This window comes from Ambystoma mexicanum, chromosome 2q, assembly GCF_040938575.1.
Source record: "Ambystoma mexicanum isolate Mex_15411 chromosome 2q, UKY_AmexF1_1, whole genome shotgun sequence".
In the NCBI taxonomy this organism is placed as follows: Eukaryota; Metazoa; Chordata; class Amphibia; order Caudata; family Ambystomatidae; genus Ambystoma; species Ambystoma mexicanum.
The window spans coordinates 1,303,215,324-1,303,235,723 of record NC_090924.1 but is presented as its reverse complement, the minus strand read 5'-3'; the positions used below and the strand labels follow the sequence as shown (position 1 = coordinate 1,303,235,723).

The window sequence follows — 20,400 nt, the reverse complement described above, 5'->3', positions numbered from 1 at the left end:
ATTTGATGGTCGTAGCTTGCTCCTATTTTAGATTTAGGTTTAGATTAGGCATTTTCTATACCCATTATAGTTTAATAAACACCCTTGAACTGTGATCACTTGTGTCCGTCTTTACTGTTGCCACCATGAGTTCCTTACAGCATGTTCTTCGTGTGTGCACGTGTGTGTGTCTGTGTAGCTTTGTGTATGCACGAGTGTGCTTCATGGCTAACGTTACTATGTTGTGGTGTCTCTAATGACGTCAGCACCGCAGTAGATTTGACATTAGTCGATCATGTCCATTGAGGCGTCTCGATCAATGATCAGTGTTGGGGCTCCTGTATATATGATGACGTTAGCTAGATAGGGTTTGAATGGTTGTCTGAGAGAATATCTGTTTTGCATATGTATTTGTCACTGGCCCTCCTGGGGGCTGTCCAAACAGTGACTGGCATCTTGCATCTCTGACTTTTTGGGCTGTGATGTTTATAGGGCTGTTGTGTTTATATATCCTTTTCTCTTCCTACCTTCCTTTTCTCTTCCTCTTTCTCTATCCCTCTCCCTTGCTAACCTCACCTATCTTTCTCTCCAGCCTCACTCCTCCATCTCTCCCCTAACTCTGCTCAGTTCTTTGCTGACTGGTTGCCTGGATCACCTCCAGAGCCTCACAGGTCCCAGGATCCCCTCCAGTCTTTGCACTTGCCTAGGGGCCTCTGCACTACTGCACCTTCAGCTTATGTTCCATGAGAGAAGAAACATCTCTGTACTTGGGCCAGGGCCCTGCTGGTCCTCTCCTCCCCTGACCCTCTGTCTGTAAACTTGCATGACCTTAATTTACTGGGCCTAGTAATGTCTCTCGTATCCCCCCCTTTGTCTCCCCTTCCTAATCTGGTTGCGTCTGTTACACTTCATGCACTTGCACTAGGTGAAATGCCATCAGGCCTAGTACGCCATTAACTTTTTGATAGATCATTCGGAAACTTCAAGACCTAAGAATGACTACTGTTTTGCCTTTGCCCCCTTCCTGCATTGAAGCACTTTGAAGCACTTCACTTGTGTTAAGCGCTTTACAAATAAACAATTACAATAGGGGTCAAGAGAGGCATTCCAGTGACCCTCTCTTTACTCATCTAGGCTGCATTGGTCGAACTTGAGTGTCTTTAGTAAAGTGCATTCCCTTTTTGTGGTATTCTACCAAGCACACAAGCACAATAGATGCCAATGGCCCGAACTGTTTCTGTGATGCGGCCCAGGAGTGTGCTGTGCGTGTATGTAGGACTCCCATAGCCAGGAAATTCTGGATCTGCACCATCAGCTCCAATGACACCAACACATGGATTGGGGTGATGGAGAAGAGGATGTGCCCAGCCACTGCAACGCATAAGAACCATGAAGCTCCTGTATGATTTTCTACCATGCAAGAAGAAACCAAGTTATTTTCAGCCCCCCACTTTCTCCCAAGCACTGCATCAGGGGTGGTACTCACAGATCATGATGTGGACCCTGAGCCAAGGAACCCATTGCCAGTTGTATGCCATTTGCTCTCAATGCTACGATGCCTCATGTGTCTTGACATCTTGCCCAGAAGTCCTAAAAGCCACATTCTGTTTCGACCCATTCTTATTGTGAGCTTCTTGAAGAGATACTTCAACTTCAGCCAAAGGTTCATGCCCCTCAAGGCCCTACCCTCATTATTGAGGGCACTCCCAGGGCAGGCAATCAAAACCTGTTCCACTGCATATACTGCCACTGTGAACTTGCACTCCTCCCCCCGCCGAGGAGAAATAAGAGGCCAGCTGTAAAGATTTCAAAGCCCCTCTGCCTCTTCTAGCTAACACAGCATCAACATTCACCAGCAGTAAATGAAGCCATGCCTTCTGGTTGGTAGTGTTCCTCTCCTGATACTTCTTGTACAAGGAATCAGCAATAGGGACTGTCTGGCTCTTGCCTTTGTGACACAGTGACAACATGAGACCTGGGACCAGGCTGGCGGATGCAGAGTTCACATCAAGTCCACTTCTGGTATCCCCTTATACGCCTAACCTTTTGTTGGTAACAGACTGTGGGAAGGGACTTTCCCATATTTTGATTGCCACATTTAGCACATCTCACTAAATGGGGATGGGTTCCATGTCTTAAAATCGCTGGCAAAAATGGCAGTGAATACAAAATATTGCAGCAAAAAGGCAGTGGTTTTGCCGCCACAATCATGTAAAGGATGCGGGGGACACCCCTGCAACCCCTGGACCCATTATACCATTTAAGGGGAGCAGGGGACACCCCTGCAGCCCCCATCCCCTTTAAATGGTATAAAGGGGTACACCTTTACTGGATCAAACCACACGCAATTATTTTAACCGGCATTTTTGCACGGTTTTATTACCCGATATCCTTCAATTTAAGTATGCATTTCAAAATATGTGAAAGAAGTTGATTCCCTTAATTATTACTAGTTATGCCCCTCTGACTAACCCCAGATTAGTTGTGCCTGGATTGGCATAAAGCGGTTGTGGCTCAGGTGTAAACAGATAGGGGTGAGCCTGCAGAGCTGATCCACCAGCCATAACTGGAGAGGTAACGCTATTACTGTCAGAGAAGAGAACTCCAACTACTAGTACTTACTAGAGGTGAACTGAGGACAACTTGAGGAACAAGGTCTTAAAATAATTTTATTGATCGCCGCCCCTGGCTGTGAGCGCAATTGTTTTTCCATTCCGTTCTGTGGAAAAGAAGACAGTGAGGCAAGTGTCCTGATTGCCACGAAGAACGGTGTTGCAGTTTCGTATTGTTCCAACCAACACTAGGCGTGGGGCCCAAGGCTTTGCATCTCACTAGTAATTGTACCTTCACTTCACCACAGCTGCCCCATATCCTCCTATCTGACTCTTGATGGTGGTAGGCCAGGTAGAAGGGGGATGTTGCTCTAGCAGAAGGTATTAGGAGATTTCGATGTAGATTAGTTGGTGTGTGTGCTTTGAAGAATCATTGTACAACATAGCTTTCCGTAAAGAGGTTTCGTTGGAAGTTACAAGGCCTTCCACAGTCCAAAATGGAGAAAGAGGTAAGGAGGGCAAGGGTGGTTTATGATATCATCAGCTAAGGAATACTGCCAACCCCATGAAGGTTCTAAGCAATATCAGTTCAGGAAGTAAGACTTGTGTTTTTGTGCTCTGCTCATAGGGCATCTGTTTATGTATTTATTTAATTGTTTTTTTATAACACGCCTAATACCATACCCGAGTTTGGTTTCTAATCGCGGATCCGGGATTCGAATCTCTGTTGCTCTGTGTGATCTTGCTTCCAAGACCAGTGAGTTACCTCTGTGGGTATGATGCCCATGCATCGTTTTTTCCCGCAGCATTTTTTGCCGCTGATTTTTTACCGCAAAAAAACAGCAATATAAATATTAGGGGGGGGGATTTAGAGGGATATAAGGTGTAGGGACTACATTGTAAATGGGTGGGAAGGGTGGTTTGGGGGCACACAAAATCAAAACAAAATTCGAAAAGTTTTTGCGGAAAATAATAAAAAAGGCTGCAAAATATGCTGCAAAAAAAAAAAAAAAAGGGCAATAGAACGACATGGAACCGCCCCTGTGTGCCCGTTGCTGGGGAGAAGAGGGGAGTTTGGCACCAGTCCAGTGAAAAAGGTGTCCTGGGTTAGGGCTCAGGACCTCTCACCCAAACAATTTCCAAGAAAGGAAAACAAACATGGGAATAACGATAGCAGCATTCAGTGCGCCCTTGCGAAGGAGACTTATTTCAAAGAACAAGTTACTTACCAACTGTAACGTTCTTTCGACTGGATGTTCCTCCCACGTATTCCTCATCTTATGATAATTTGTTATCTCCAGCTCCGCTGCTTCGGAAAAAAGAAAATTCTCGGCAGAGGCCGCTGTGCTCGAGGTCGTGGCGTCTATTGTCCCTCGACGTACTCCGTACTCTGCCGACGTCACTGACCGTATAAATACCTCGAGCCGCGCGTGTCCCATGACCGATACATTCTTCGTGAGAGGAAAGTGTAAGAAAACGTAAACTGTACTGTGGGGTAGGATGGGGGGGTCGATGAGGAATACGTGGAAGGAACATCCAGTCGAAAGAACGTTACAGTTGGTAAGTAACTTTTTCTTCGAATGGATTGTGTCTTTCCACGTATTCCTCATGTTATGATAGGCTCCCATAGCAGTATACATTTTTGGAGAATGCAGAACTGCCTTTGCAAATAAACCCTCGTTAGAGGAGGCAGTGTCCAAACAATGTTTAACAAAAGTATGCATGGTTTTCCAGGTTGCAGCTGCACAAATATCTGCTGTCGGAACTCCCCTCTTTAGAGCCGCAGAAGTAGCCATTCCCCTTGTAGAATGGGCACAAAGCCCATCTGGTGGTTCTTTTCCCGCTAATCTGTAGCATTCAACTATGGCTAATATGATCCAGCAGGAAATGGTCTGTTTTGTTACAGATAAGCCTAATTTATGACCAGTATAACCCACAAATAGTTGGTCATCTTGTCTCAATTTAGCCATCCTTGAGATGTAAAAACTAAGAGCCCTCTTGGGATCTAGTCTGTGTAATCTCTCCTCTTCCTTGCCCAGATGAGGAGGAGGATAAAAAGTTGGTAGTACTATTTTTTGTGACAAATGGAAGTCCGAGACTACTTTTGGCAAGAACGAAGGTTTAACTGTAAGGACTATCCTTATAAAAAATAGTATATAGTGGTTTGCATGAGAGAGCCTGAAGTTCGCTAACCCTGTGGGCTGATGACAGGGCCACAAGGAGGACAGTTTTTAGAGTCAGAAGCCTCAATGGGCATGAGTGCAGAGGCTCAAAGGGTATACAAGTCAAGAATTTTAATACTAAATTTAAGTCCCAAGTTGGTACATGAAAAGGTATACATTAGTAAGCCCCTTTAAGAATTGAATTATTAACAGTATTTTGAAATATGAAACCTCTTCCGAGGAGCGCTTGAAAATTGACAGCGCAGCAAGGTATCCTTTGATTGTTCCTATCTGGAGCCCCAGATTGGCTAGATGTAATAGGAAAGAAAGCACCATTGGGGTGCCACACTGAAAAGGGTCCACATCCTTGTCTTTGCACCAGTTACTAAACCTATTCCAGCGACATCGGTACAAAGCCTTTGTTGCTGGTCTTCTGGCCGAAAGCAAGATTTCCATTACGTCATCCGAAAGTTCCCAATCCACGTATCTCGACCTCTGTGAAACCATGCGTGAAGGTTGAGTGTCTTGACCTCTGGATGGAGAACCCGACCTTCCTCTTGCGAGAGAAGATCCTCTCTTTGCGGAAGACGTATTGGAGGGCAGATGGACATGTCTAGAAGGTCCGGGTACCACGTTCTCCTGGCCCAATCCAGGGCAATTAGGATCATGGTTTTCCTGAACTTTCTCAACCTCCTGATTACTTGAGGAATCACGGGGACTGGGGGAAACGCGTACAGCAGTGGAAACTTCCACTCCACTACGAATGCGTCTCCCATAGCTCTTCTTTGAGGAAATTCCCTTGAGCAGTACTGATCGCACTTCCGGTTGATCGTGGTGGCAAACAGATCCACTTGAGGGGTTCCCCAAAGGGCGAAGATCTCCAGAAGGACTTCCTGAGCCAGCTCCCACTCGTGAGAGACCGGGCTCTGCCTGCTCAGAGCGTCTGCCGCCGTGTTCTTCTCTCCGGCTAGGTGAATTGCCGACAGAGAGATTCCTTCTCGTATTGCCAGAACCAGAGCTGCATTGCTTGTCTGCACAGTGGCAGTGACCCTACACCTCCTCTCTTGTTGAGATAGTACATGGCCACTGTATTGTCCGTCATTATCAGGACATTCTTTCCCTGTACAGAGGGCAGAAAGGCCCTCAGAGCTAGTCTGATTGCCCTCAGCTCCAACAGGTTGATATGTAGTTTGTACTCCGATGGAGACCAACGACCGCTGATTGTCAGATTGTTGGTGTGTGCTCCCCACCCCGTGAGTGAGGCGTCCCTCACTACCGTTATCTCCAGCCATGGTTGCCAAAAGGACTCTCCCCTGAGAATGTTGTTGTTGCAAGCCCACCATAGAAGATCCTGAGCAACTGCGCTCGGGACTTGCAGAAGATCCGACATATTCCCTGAGAACTGGGACCACTGAGTTCTGAGAGCCCATTGAAGGGATCTCATTCTCAACCTGGCCTCTGGTACTAGGAAAATGCAGGATGCCATAAGGTCGAGCAACCTGAGAAAATCGAAGGCCGGTAGATGTTGGGCATTCTGAAACTTCGTTACCTTCTGCTGGATGTGGAGAGCTCTCACTTCGGGAGGCAAGGCTTTTCCCGATGAAGTGTTCTGCTGAACTGCTCCGATAAATTGGAGTTTCTGGGATGGTATCAATTTCTTGAAATTGAGGGAGAAGCCCAGTTTGTGGAAGAAGTGGCAGGTGATCGACAGATGTTCTTGAGCTTGTTCTGGCGAACTTGCTCTGATCAACCAGTCGTCCAGGTAGGGATATATGTGAATACCTCCTCTCCGGAGACTTGCTGCCACAACCGCCAACAGTTTGGTGAAAACCCTCAGGGCGGAGGTCAACCCGAATGGCAGAACTCGAAACTGATAATGAGATTTGCCAATCGCGAACCTCAGGTACTTTCTGTGCTTTGGATGGATTGGCACATGAAAGTAAGCATCCTGAAGGTCCAATGATACCTACCAATCTTGGAGTTGGAGAGCCTGAAGGATCTGAGAGAGAGTCACCATCTTGAACTTGTCCTTCCTGAGGAACTTGTTCAAGTTTCTCAAGTCCAAGATGGGTCTCAGTCCTCAGTCCTTTTTTGGGATGAGAAAATATGGGAGTACTAACCCCTGTTCCTCTCCGCTACAGGTACCGGTTCTATGGCACCTTTCTCTAGCAGGGTTACAATTTCCTGCAACAGGAGTGTGTCCGGAATTTTGACGGAGTTGACTCCCGGTGGATGATTCTGAGGCCTTTTTTGGGAGGCGAGGCAGTAACATTGGGCTACTGTTTCCGATGCCCAAGCATCTGAGGTAATGCCCCGCCATTCCTTCAGATGCTGAGAGATCCTGCCTCCCACTGGTGTTTTGTGTAACAAGGTCTCAGAGGGATTTGGAGGCGGCTGCAGGAGTGGCTGAGGGTACAGATGCCGCTCCTGAGGCTGATTTTGCACCTCTTCCTCGTGCCCCACGAGGGAAGTTTCTTTTGCCCCTTTGAGAAGCCTGTCCTCTTCCTCTACTAAAAGAAGAGTAGTAGCGAAAAGAACGACCCCTCCAGGAAGATGAGCCGGAATAGGGTTTTAGAGGCTGGCGCAAAGAGGCGCTAAGTGATTGAGCTGCCGCTTTCGAGGTCTGAAGTTTTTATAGGCTTTCATCAGCCTTTCTGCCAAAGAGCCTTGAGCCATCAAAGGGCATGTTGAGGAGTCTACATTGCACGTCCGGTGCAAATCCAGACTTCCTCAACCACGCAAATCTGCGTAGCACAACGCTTGCAGCCATGGATCTGCTGATGCTATCCGCAGTATCCAGTCCAGACTGGAGACATTCCCCCATTGCCTCCTTCCCGTCTTTGACTATATTCAGGAAGCCTTCCCTTTCCTTGCCTTCCGGAATATGATCAGCCGCCGCCGAAATACAGTCCCACACGGTATGGGTAAACCTGGCTAGGGTACAGGTGACATTTGCCGACTTGAGTGCCATACCGCCTGACGTGAAAACTTTACGTGCCTAGGCATCAATTTTTTTATCCTCTCTATCTGGAGGAATAGTTGGATAAGCAGTTTGTTTTGAAGTAGATGCTGCCTGAATGACTAAACTCTCTGGAGTCGGATGTTTATTCAAATATTCAGGATCCGTGCCAGCTGGTCTATATTTTCTTGGAAAAGTGCTGTCTGCAGCAGCAATAGTTTCTGGCTTCTCCCAGTTTTTCTCTACAGTCCTTTGAAGGGCCCTGTGAAAAGGGAGAACAGGATCTCTTAGGTCCCTTGACGATTATATCAGTCATGTCATCTTGTTCAAAAATGGGTCAAGTATTACCCCAACCTATATATTCAACTACTCTGGTCATAAGACCCTTGTACCGAGCATCTGTATGTTCTGCAGGATCAGGTTTGGCGAACTCTAATTCTGGGGATGTGTCAACTCCACTGGCAGAATGTAGAGTATCGCTCAGGTCTCTCATTCTAGATTCCTGGTCAATGAGTTCTTCAGCAACTTGTCTTGTACCATAAGTAACTCCCAAAGGAGAAACATCGTCTTCTTCTGAAGCAGACTCTTCATAGATTGCTGACATAGATTTGAAAAAATCTGATCTGGGTAAAGGAGTGAATCTCCTTTCTTCCTCTTCCATCTGCTTCGAAGAAAATTGTAAATCTCTCGAAGTTTGAGGTTGTCTTCGCAGTTTTCGAAGATGACTTCGATAATGGCGTCGATGACACATCTGGCTTTGGCGTCGAAATTATCGACGTCGATTGCGTTGACGAAATTGTCGAAGTCTTCGACGACTTGTGTTTCTTATACGGCACTGGAGATGTGCTCGACTCTCAAAGAGACTTCGACAGTTTTACGTCGACTTAAGGTTTTTTGGATTCCTCGACGCTACTGGTTTTAGCCATGGTAGCCTTGGACTTCCCTTTGTCGTCCAATGGAGCGACTTTAGGGGTATGGCTTTTTCGAGGGTCTTTCGAGTGGGTCGGGGCCGCATTCTCGAAAACCTCCATCATCTTTTTGTGGAATTCTTCCCACTTACTGGGAGAATCCGATTTAGTCGGACAACAAATTTCTTCGGTTGACTCTGAAGAAGAAGAAGACGATGATGATGAGGGAGATCTATGTCTCCTCTTCATTTTCTTCGATGATGACGAAGAGTGTCTCGATCTACTCCTAGATCGAGATCTCTTCGAGTGCCTATGTCGATCCGATTCCTTAGAATCAGTCGTTTTCTTATGTTTTTTAGACAAAACTTTTTTTGAAGCCTCCCTCCCCACCAACAGTTTACCTCTCCGCTAACAAAGAGTTTTTTCGGTCATCGATTGGCAGGACCCGCAGTCGTCGGTTCGGTGACTGTAACCGAGACGCCAGAGACAAATCCAGTGGGGATCAGTGATCGACATCTTAGATCCACAATCTGCAAACTTTTTAAACCCAGTCCTGGGTGTCGAAGGTGTCGAAGATGACGACATTTTCTTCACAGAAAATAGAAGCGTGCCGTTCTCGATAGCGAAGCGATCGGAAAAACGGAACTGAAGCAACGGGCGCGGCTCGAGGTATTTATACCATCGGTGACGTCGACAGAGTACGTCGAGGGACAATGGACGCCACGACCTCGAGCACAGCGCCCTCTGCCGAGAATTTTTTTTCCGAAGCAGCAAAGCTGGAGATAACGATTTATCATAAGATGAGGAATACGTGGGAGGACACAATCCATTCGAAACAGATGTTATGTTAAAGGTACTCATATAGCGCACCATCACCAACGGAATTGGTCCCCAGGCGCTCTGGCGGATCTGTGAACAGGAAGGACAGGTAGGGTTAGTCGGGAGGAAGGGAGCAGGAGAGTGGGAGAAGTGATGTGCTGTTGGCAGCTTCAGCTCGGTATACACCGAGTGCTGGGCTTTGGTGCTAGTATCGGATCGGGCGAGACCTTGAGTGCTGTAGGTGATGTTTATGTGTTGTTGATGCGGTGTAGTAAATTGTGTGCGGATTGCTAGGAGAGAAATGGTTGTGTGGCTTTGTGTGGTTTAAGTATGCAGAAAATTGAGGGTTGGGTTAGTGGGGCCTGTGTCCTGATTCAGGTACTTCCGATTCCGTTAGAGTTGTATCCCTGTGGGGTGGATTGATGCGGTTCCTCATGGGGCGGCTCGCTTTGTTGGTGCTGCGCTGACCCCACTGTATCATAGTGAGTATTGTTTGGATTGATAGGAGCGTCTGAACCTTTCTTCCCGTGTGGGATTGGGTTGGTAATATCTCTATTCTCTTGTTATCTAGTGTGACACTGGTCAGTTGATGTTTTGAATGGTTCTGGGTCGGAGTGGTGTTGATGTGGCGTTCTAGTGCTTCCGTCTTGGTGAGCCTGTGTATCCAGTCGTTCGTTTCCTCCTGTCACGACTGTCTTTCCATTGGTTCTTTGGATTTTGTGCAGTGAACATCCTTGGGGCTGTTGTTTATTTGTAGTATTTGTGTGATGGGGCATTGTGCTTCCCGCTGTGTAGTAGGTGGATAGTGTGTAATGATGAAACATTCTGTTTCCCACCCACTGGATTGGGGCTCGTGGTGTAGTGCTTCTTTTCCCTCTCTGTCTGTTGTCCTCATGTCTGTTGGGAATGGCTATAGTTTAAGGTCATGGTCCTCTTGATGATTCGTCCTAGTGTTTGTCTTTGTCTTGCTATGTATACAGTCTTTGGTCGAATTGTGGCTGTTTCCCGGTTAGTCCTTTAGTATGATCTTGACAAGAAGGTACGGGTCATACCAGTTACGTCGTGAAGCGCGTGTTTGGTATGTTAGGATTTACTTGATCATGAGGGAAGAACAGCACATTTTTTTAAATTCTCCACACAAATGAGCACATTTCTCCCTGCACATCTCACCAGAGGCAAAGATCCTTGGAGGGAGTCCTTGAGCTCAGGACAGAGACAAAGTGCTTACGTTGCATGTGAGACTACTTGCAGCCAGGAACTTTTGGCATTCCGAATCGAGGGATGCTAAACTAGCAAACATAAGGTTGAACTCTCCAAGGCTATCTCCAGGGGATGCGCAGGCTATTCTGACTGTTCTCATGTGTCCCTATTCACGCCCTGTGAGGAATCCCAGCTTGGGATTGATAGGGCAGCACCCAAAAGTGACAGTACTCTTCACAGTCAATCAGACTGCCTAATGAGGAGCAGCTTAAGTTGTGCATTAACAAGATTAGAAGGCTATTAGAGGGAAGTCACCTTCAATTTGTAAATCATGTTATTTGCTTTTCGCAGGGTTGTCCAGGTATCTATAGGTCTTGGGAATGCAAGTCTGAAATCCCCCTCTTTCTGCAGGGCTACAAAGATGAAGGTATGAACGTGTAGTGTTATTTTCTCCAATTCCTCTTTCCCCTTATGTAGTAGTAGTTTATTGGTATACATATAGCAACAAGGCTTTGTATAACATTTAAAAAGAGAATCAGATATAAAATGTATACATCATAAAATATCAACAAGATGACTCAAAACAAATACAAGACACTTAAAAATGTCATCAACATTCAAATAAAACCGGACACTAAAATATATTAGGGTTGGGTCATTTCCTTGCATAAAAGCCAACCATAAGAAAGGTATATCATTTAAAATGACTGAATTATTGTAGGTTTTAAAATATTTCATTCTGAGATTTATCAAACATTCACAGTCGATAATTATATGAAAAATTGTTTCATGAACTAAGGTGCCACAAAGACGACAATGAGTATGTTGGTACAATGAGTGATTACTCCAACGCTTGTGAGATAATACAACTGTTACATTAAATTTGATCAGCAGATAGTTGCAAAAGATATAAGGACTAGGGTAAGCAGTTAAGTAAGATGGTTGAATACCCTAGATATTCTCTCGTTGCAATAGTCCTGAGTTGAGGACATGCTTCCAATGTGGACCATATTTGCCATCAATGCTACTTCACGTAGTTTCTTCTTAAGCAAAAGCTTCATATTACCCAAAACATACGTATTGCAACCCTCACGGAGTCAATCTGTTATGGGTTTGTTTTAAAATGCCAATTTTTCCCCTTATAAATGCAACAGAGGAATAGATTGTTGCAGGGCTAACATTCAAGACGGTTTGCATGGCCAGAGGCTCCTTTGGAATTCAGTCTGGAGGACCTGTTACCCTGCCGCCAATGTTCTCTTCTTTCCTCGCTCCACCTCTTTCCACCAATCAACCCCAGTGTCACGCTTCCATTACCTTCCTCCTCCTAAAATGATTGCCTCTCCCTTCTCTTTCACCTCGTTCCCCACTATTCTGCTCACTTCCACACCCTAAGCTTGGGAAGTTTCCTTAAAATACCTGTGATCTTTGAATGTTTAGTCAATACTACATTTAAGAGGGAAGCCTGTGCTGGCTTATTGACCTTAGCTTTGTCTGCTTGTCCTAGGCACAGCCTGTAACCCATGTGTGGTTGCTCACATTTGAATTGCTGGTGGACAGCTTGCGGGCTGAGATATACATTCTGGTCCACAATTTTGGAATCAGGAAGCTTGTCATGGCAGCCGCCTGATTCCAACATTATCCCCTCCAGTCTGCAGCGGTTACAGCGTTCCATAGACTGCTAATCACAGATGTTCGTAAATTCAGAGGAAGATATGGTTATTTTGCAATGGCCTTGGGTGATTTGGGTTTGCGTTGGAAACATAACTGATGAATTTGTGAGCTTATTTCACTAAATTATAATGTTTTTTATGCTACACTGAACTATAATGTTGCTTCAGCCAACAATGTTCACAGAATATCTATTTATTTTAAATAATGTAAACAATCATCTTGTGGCTGACCCAGTGGCCACTTTGCTACCATTATGGGTTACCAGGACTCCAGAAGCTCTGTGGACTGGTTCTGTGGGTTTCATTTTATGTATTTGGCCCTGCCTTTTGTACCTTCAGTAGTTACGGTTGGTGAGCAGGTTACAACTAGGCTTTGGCCATGAACCAGGCCTTCTAAAGGTCATGGTGGATCTCTGGGGTACAGCTAGCCACCAGACCATGTCTGCGAGTCTGAGGGCTGGCCTCTACCATTTTGACCTGCGGGTCACATGAAAAAAAGATCTCCCTCCTGTTTTGGGAATATACTGCACACCTCAGGCCCCTTTGAATTTGCCTGGAGGTTCCAGGGGGGGGAGGAGGAGGGCAACAACATTCTCCTTTAAAAAATAATACTACAAAAATTCATGAACCGCCAGGGGTCAGTGTAATCCAATTGACCAATCGCCCAGATTTGAGACAAACAACTCTTTGTGTCCGAGTCAAAGAAGTGAATGCATGCTTTTGGGACCAGATGCCAGGTCCTCACGAAAGTTTGGTGTAGATCTGTACAGTGATTGAGGCTGAGAGAGGAACATTTCTCTTTTAAGAAATTAATACGAAAGGCAAGTTTTCTGACCCTGTGGTAAATTTGTCATTCACTGTGTGACGAATCTGGACAATTTGTCCCTTCTCCCAATAGGGAAGCCACCCCCTTTGGGGCTGGGGAGGTGAGCCCACTCCGCAAGACCCTCCCTAGGGTCCTGGGGTCTGGGCAAGTGGGACCTCACTGAGAGGGACTCCTCTCTCAGGGACACATTCCGCTAAGGTACTCCCGGTCCAATGTACGTTATCTGCCTGAATGGGAACTGGAAAGACTTACTTTGAAATCACAGAACAGTGACATTGCTCCTATCTCTTTGGTAATGCTGGAGCTTGTCTGAATGTCACAGTCAAAGAAGAAGGACACACCCTATTTGTTTGTGATGATGTATATAAAAGCGCGAGGAACCTTTAATCTGGGAGAAACTCCTACACAGACCCAAGCCTCTGGCGAGAGGACATTATGGAGAGGCAGAGCCATGCTAGTACGCGGAGCCAGCAGTGGCGTGGAGAGCAAGCAAAACGCTAGCCGGACGCCGAAATGCTGGAAGCCTGACCAACTGGGAAGTCATGGTCAGAAGAGAGATTGAACCAGGAAAGGAACGGTCTCATCTGTTGTCGCAACCACAAGGAAGCCGTGGTGGTCCTGGGGCCCGGTAACCGATGATGAGACCAGACTGCAGAGAGGAGACACAGGATCCCTGAGCTCCGTATCAAGAAGTGCATTTGCCGTTGAGACGAGCAATAGAAGGGAAGCAATCGTTCCTGAGGAGAGAACACAATTAAGAGGTTCGAACTTTGATAATCAAGACTGGGGAAGCCAATGAGATTATGGGACCCTGACAAACCTGAGCAGAAAGAAAGCAAGCTTAACAGAGGGCCATCGGGCTCCAGAGAGCCTCGAGAAATCATGAGACTTTCAAGGCTGGGGAAGCTGGCGTGGTTACGGGAGCCTGATAAACCTGAGTGGGCAGACACCCCATTTAAACCAGATTGCAACAAGGCTAGTGGAAGGCCAGAGGAGTTTGGGGGAGTCAAACAGGGAAACAAATAGACTAACATTAGAGGCTGCGATAGTCAGCAGAGTGGGCGAGGCACCACGGAGACACTGAGAAAAAAGGCCTGTCAGAGAACAAGGAGACTTTGAAGAGTCAGAGAATCACAAAACGTATTGAGTAAGAAAACATGGAGGGTCCCAAGCACAGTCACATCTGTGGGGAAATTGTATGAGGAAAATCCCAATTCCCTAATTTTCCTGAGGAAGAGGAAACCGTCTGAAAGAGAAGAACATTTAACCAAAAAACCTGCAAAGAGGTTATGAACTGTGTTTTTGGACATTAGTGAAATTTGTACATAGAAAAAGAGATCAAGTCATTGGACCAGGCAGATGCCGAGAGAGGTCATTGCTCTGGGCTCCTTCTTTTAGTTGTTTTTCTTCTAAGTGGTAGGGCCAGTTAGCTCTAGGATTTGAACTCAGAACTTTTAATTTTCTGACATTGATGAGCAACCCATACTTTTAGTTTTATTAGGTAGGGAACCTTACCTCATAGCGGTAGGGCTTTGATAGGCATTTTTCTTTTTATTTCAATTAAATCCCTTGAATAGGGCACACAGTAGTCAGAGTCCTTCTTCTGGTTCGCCACAACTGACGCAATGTCACAAAACTTTGCATAGAACAGACGGTTTGATATTTTTTGTAATGATTTAATTAAAATTAAATGTTTTTCATGAAAGAAACAAGCTTTCAAATGGGAGCCAAGATCACAAAAGTGGGACGAAATCTAAAATTCTGGTAAATACAGGTATTAACGCGCCAATGAAACAGATAAAGTTATCTTTCTAAGATTTAATAGAGTTCAGAAATATTGATTCCTGTATTCAAACAAACTCGTTTTAATTCAGTTTTATTCAGCAAAAGAGCCACATCTCAAGGAGAAAGCTACCACTTACAGAATTGGAGCCTGGGAAATCATATCCTCCCATCACCTTCATGTATGCTTTCTCAATTAGAGACACCCAGAGCTCATTTCTGTTGTTGGAATAGGAGCAAAGAAGATCTCCACTGTGGTCCACTGGTAGAAAGTCATCTATTATAACCTGAGTACAAAAACAGAAACAAGACATACTTAAAGACGAATGCTTCAGGTGTGTGACAGGATTACCTGTGTGGCTCATTGACACTTTCTTTTAAAGTCACTGTATGTGCTTATTTCCATTATACAACAAAGCTATATCAGAATGCATGACGACCACCACATTTTGACGAGCGTTGATAGATTTAGGTGGCCCTTGTGTGTTAGCACCCTCAATGTACAAACATGATGTGGAAACAACTCTTGGTAGACACTATGAACAGAAGCGACAAAGAAAGCATTTTTAAAGTAAACAGTGAATTATGGATAATTAATTGTATGGACAAACAAATATGAACAGTGTTTGGTCAATTTCTTGAAATGCACGTAATAAGATGTTTGTCTTGGCAATAAACAGGAATATTGTACTTCTTGACCTGCTCCACACAGCGAATAGTGGCTGAAAACAGCAGAGTAGAAGAATGCAACCATTGTGCTTGGTCTGCTACCTATTCCCAAACCCTCCTCTCCATCATTCACCTCACCTCTCTGGGTCCCTTATAAGGCAAAGAGTATGAAGATATCAAACTCCAATGAATCTCATGGAGGGGCAATAATCTGCTTCCCAAATTCTGTCTGATCAATAGAAGCAGTATTATTATTAGTTTTTATACAATTGCCATACATTTTTGTCAGCAATAAAAAAATACTGTTTAATATAGCATCAAGTTGTCTGAGCTGACTCCATCCAGCAGAGTTTCTGATTTCTCCTAGGATGATAAAAGTAACCTGCCAGCACCCGCTATTAATCCTGGCAAAACACGTTTACTTTTCTCCCATGTTTATACAGACATTATAAAAAAATGTTTTTTTTGTAATACACACTAGTTTGTGAGTGGTTGCATACATGTATAGGGATTAGAGTAGTTTCTTCTTTGAAATACATAAATGTACATACAAGCATTACAATTATGCTGCAAGACTGTTTAGTGAATTATATATTCAAACATCCAGCAGTATTTGTATATTTTGATTGTATTTTAGACCATCAATAAACGGCTACAGTTCAAATTGACTGGATGAAATGTTTTAACTGAACTTCACTAAACGAAAGGCATTGCTGCATGAACTGAAATAACCTTAAAAGATGGCCGTCGCACAAAGTGGTCAGCATCCATATTGCTACTAGTACTAACATACTTGTCAAATAGCCATCAAGTCTGGGTTTTTTTAAAGATTTTTTTTTTTATTACTTGAAGAACCACGAGTACTTGCGACCCAAATGTACTTACATACTGGGGAATAACAGAGCAGAGCAGTAAGGTGCTTGTTTGATTGAGTGATTACACCAGGTGGTGAATGGATGATAATGAGAACGTATGCCAGCAACAGAGAACGGAGGACTCATCAATATGGTTTACCATCGACAGCTTGGGGAAATTATTTGCACATTTAAACATTTACAAATTACAAAGAGTGGTCCTCAGGGCACAATTTAGGAGAGGTGGGTCCGGTGGTTAGGTTGGATAGATACATGATATGATATAGGTCATTTAGAACGTGCCTGTACACAAGTGTTTCTAGGAGGTCGTTAGGGTTTGGGAGCTCTTTCAATCGATAGCAGGGCGAGGTTGAGACACGTTTTGAAAAGTTCCATTGAAGCAAAAGTTGCGACGGTCGTAGCTAGGGAACACATTCCAGTGGAGTGGGGCAAGTCGGTGTCAGGTCACATAGAATTGCGAGGTTCAGTCACAGAGTAAGGAGGGTCTAAAGTGTTAGGTTACACAGCTTTTGGATTCAGGGAGTAGGAACGCTTTATTACCTTGAATGTTCCTGAAATATTCTTCTGGGAATCAGAATCATTCCCAAGCCAACATGGTGGAAACCCCTCAGAATGACGACTGGTTGGAACTTCGGTCAGGAAAGGCAATCAACATTCTAAACATCCTTTCTGTTATTGTTGTAGGCCGGCATACGGGCTTGCAATATATGTAGGCATGAATCATAACGGGCCGGCGCATATCATGAAGCAGAGACAGAGGCGGTGCGTCTTTAACCTTCTTTATTTTCCCCGAACTGCCGCGCCAAGCGCGGTAACCCCGCCTCCCACACCACGTGGGGCGCAGCCCACTTTGTCCGTCATTGACAGAGGACTGTTCCTCTGAGCATGCAGTGGAAATGAAGGTAGGACGTTACATCTTCCCCCTCCTTAAACAAACACTTCGACGGTGTTCAGTTGGACTCTTCGATCCATCTAATGGGTCTGCGAACGACCCTCTTGGATGGGCTACGCACCGGTGGAGCTGACTTTACCAGTGTGCTGTCGCTTTCACTGCCACTGTCATCCGCGTCCCCTTCCTCTTCCTGATAGGTAGAGTCTGTGTCCGAGGAATCACTGCTTGATGTTGTTGATGTGTTGACCGTGGTGTCAGTGCCAGTGAAAGTCTTGAAGAAGGATGAATTTCTTGTGATTGTGCCAGAGGGGCTGGCAGCTGTTATCATCGACCCTTGGATGTGGGTCACTCTCATGGGGTGTGGCTTAAAAGCAGGCATGTCTTTCGTGACTTGCTTTTGTCGTACTAGTACTTGGTCGCCGATGCAGATGGTGTTAGGTCGGGCATGTCTTCGGGCGTCCGTGTACGCCTTCATCTTGTCCTTGCTTTCGTGGTCTTTGCTTCTGGCCCTGTTTGTGTGTGTGGACTCGTCCCTCTTGTGTACGTGGTGGGGAAGTCGTGTTTTGATGACGCGTCCGAACATTAGCATTGATGGACATTCACCAGTTGAGCTGTGCGGAGTGTTCCGATACTCTCGTAATAAGGTGCAGATGGCTTGCATGAACGATCCATTTGTGATGGAGCAGATTTGTAGCGTGCGTTTGAGGTTTCCCATGAAACGTTCTACCATGCCATTAGCTTGGGGCCATAATGGAGTTACTTTGTGGTGCTGAAAACCTAGATGTTCTGCGAACATGGCAAAGTCATGGCTCGTGAAAGGAGGTCCATTGTCCGATTTGACTCTGGATGGTATGCCATAATCGGCGAATGTTTTGTCCAGCGCGGGTATGATGGACTGTGCGCTGGTTGAATGAACCAGATGCACTTCTGGGAACCGTGACATTTCATCAATGATCACTAGTACGTATTTGCCATTCGCTAGTGGCCCAAACATATCCACAGCTACTTCATCCCACACTTGCAGTGGCATCTCCGAGGTTTTGAGTGGCTCTGGAAATATGCGCGGTGCCACCGCCTGACATGCTAAACATTTCCGTAGTAGCTGTTCTACTCGCTCATCTATTGACGGGAACCATACCTTGGTCCTCAGTTGCCTCTTGGTCGACACTATTCCTCTGTGTCCGTCATGGGCAATGTCTAGTACCTGATCTTGCAGGGTTTTTGGGATAACTATTTTGTTTTCCTTTAGTAGTAGTCCTTCCGGTGATGTGGATAGTGTATGACGTACTAGTTTAAATGTACGGAAATGCTGTTCTTCGTCCGTGGACAGGGAGGATGCTCCTTTTGTTTTGACCTGCCATTGGTTTGATTTGAGGCAAGTTTGTACCATCTGGAGTAATCCATCCTTTTGTGTCTCTTCAAGCAGTTGTGTTGTGGTGATGTGTTTAGGTAGTGCACTGCTGATCAAGTATCTTAGGTATTGATTGGCTTTGTGTGATTGCCGTTCATCATGAGCTGGGAGCGGGTAGCGTGACAGGAAGTCGGCTGGGTTGTTGTCTTTGCCTGGTCGATGTATAATCTTGAATGAGTACTCTTGAAGCCTTAGACCCCATCTGGCGATTCGTGGTGGCATTCTCGCGGTCGGTTTTCCATAGATGGTGGTGAGGGCCTGGTGATCTGTGATTATGGTGAATGGGCGGCCATAGAGGAAAAGGTGATAGTGTTCACATGCCCATACCACCGCTAAGCTCTCCTTTTCGGGTTGGGAGTACGCACATTCTGTCTTGGAGAGGCTACGGCTGGCATAGGCTACAATTCTTTTTGGGGAGTCAGGTGGTGCACCACGTCTGGATTGTGCTAGGATGGCTCCTAACCCAACTGGGCTCGCATCTACGGTGAGTTCCGTGTCATAGTCAGGGTCGTAATAGGCCATGCAGGAGGCCGTTGCGATTCTTTTCTTGATTTCTTGGAATGCTTCCTCGCACGCATTCGACCACTGGAATTCCTGATTTTTCCCGGTTAGGAGTCGAAGGGGCGTGCTTACTGAGGCGAAATCTTGTATATATCGGGTGCAGTAGATCGCCATTCCCAGAAAGGAGCGTACTGCTGAAGCTGACGTGGGTGTGGGTGTCTCAACCAGGGCTTGTACCTTTTCCGGGTCTGGTTTTAGGCCATCTTTTGAGAAGATGTGTCCAAAGAATTTGAGCGTGGATTTGCTGATTTCGCATTTGTCCGGGTTAAGTGTGAGATGAGCGTTCTCCAGCGCCATGCAGACTCTCCTCAGGGTGTCATCATGGCTTTCTTGTGTGACGCCGAAAATCAGGATGTCGTCCGAGTAGTTTAGACAGTTGGGAATGTGTTTTATCACTTGGTGTATTTCATTTTGAAATATTTCGGCTGCAGAAGATACTCCAAAGCTGAGTCTTTTATATCTGAACAGGCCTACATGGGTTGAGAAGGTGGTAATATATCTCGAGGTAGGGTGTAGTTCTAACTGATGGTATCCCTTATTTAGGTCTAACTTAGAGAATACCTTGGATCCGTGCAGTAAATGCATCATATCAGTCATTCTTGGAGCCAGATGTCTTTCCCGCTCTATGGCTACATTCGGGGCCCTCATGTCCACGCATATGCGAATGCTGTCCTTGTTGTCTTTCTTCGGTACGGGTACGATGGGGGATACCCAGGGGGTTGGTCCCGATGCTGGCTCTATGATATCCTGCTGCAATAGTGACTGAATCTCGTCCTCCACGTGTCTTTGTATGTTTAGGGGTATGCCTCTGTAATGTTGTGCTGTCGGGGTTATTTGAGGATTGATGTGTAGTTTTACTTGTTTGTCCCTTAGTTTGCCTAACCCTCTGAACAGGGCGGGAAACATTTGTTTTATCATGTCTTTGGGGTTAGTAGTGTAAGCTGACATTAGTTGATACATGATTTGGATGAGTCCCATTTGAATTGCAGATTTGAAACTCAAAATGCTGCCGCCTGGTACATCTCCTTTTATGACGTATATTTTGATTTTCTGACTCTTGTCTTTGTACTGACAGTGTGCCATGAACATTCCTTGACAGTTAAGAGGCGTGTTTGAGCCATAAGAGTATATCAGT

General features: G+C 45.5%; 1 protein-coding gene across 2 annotated transcripts in view; it reads right to left on the bottom strand.

The window, feature by feature from the left end:
• CAPN7 (calpain 7) overlaps positions 1 to 20,400 on the bottom strand; it is a 578,129-nt gene that overhangs the window by 331,699 nt on the left and 226,030 nt on the right. For both annotated transcript variants that reach the window (XM_069648744.1, XM_069648743.1), the window contains exon 10: positions 14,998 to 15,144. In XM_069648744.1, coding sequence (XP_069504845.1) covers positions 14,998 to 15,144 — 147 coding nt within the window. The remainder of the gene's footprint in view (positions 1 to 14,997; positions 15,145 to 20,400) is intronic.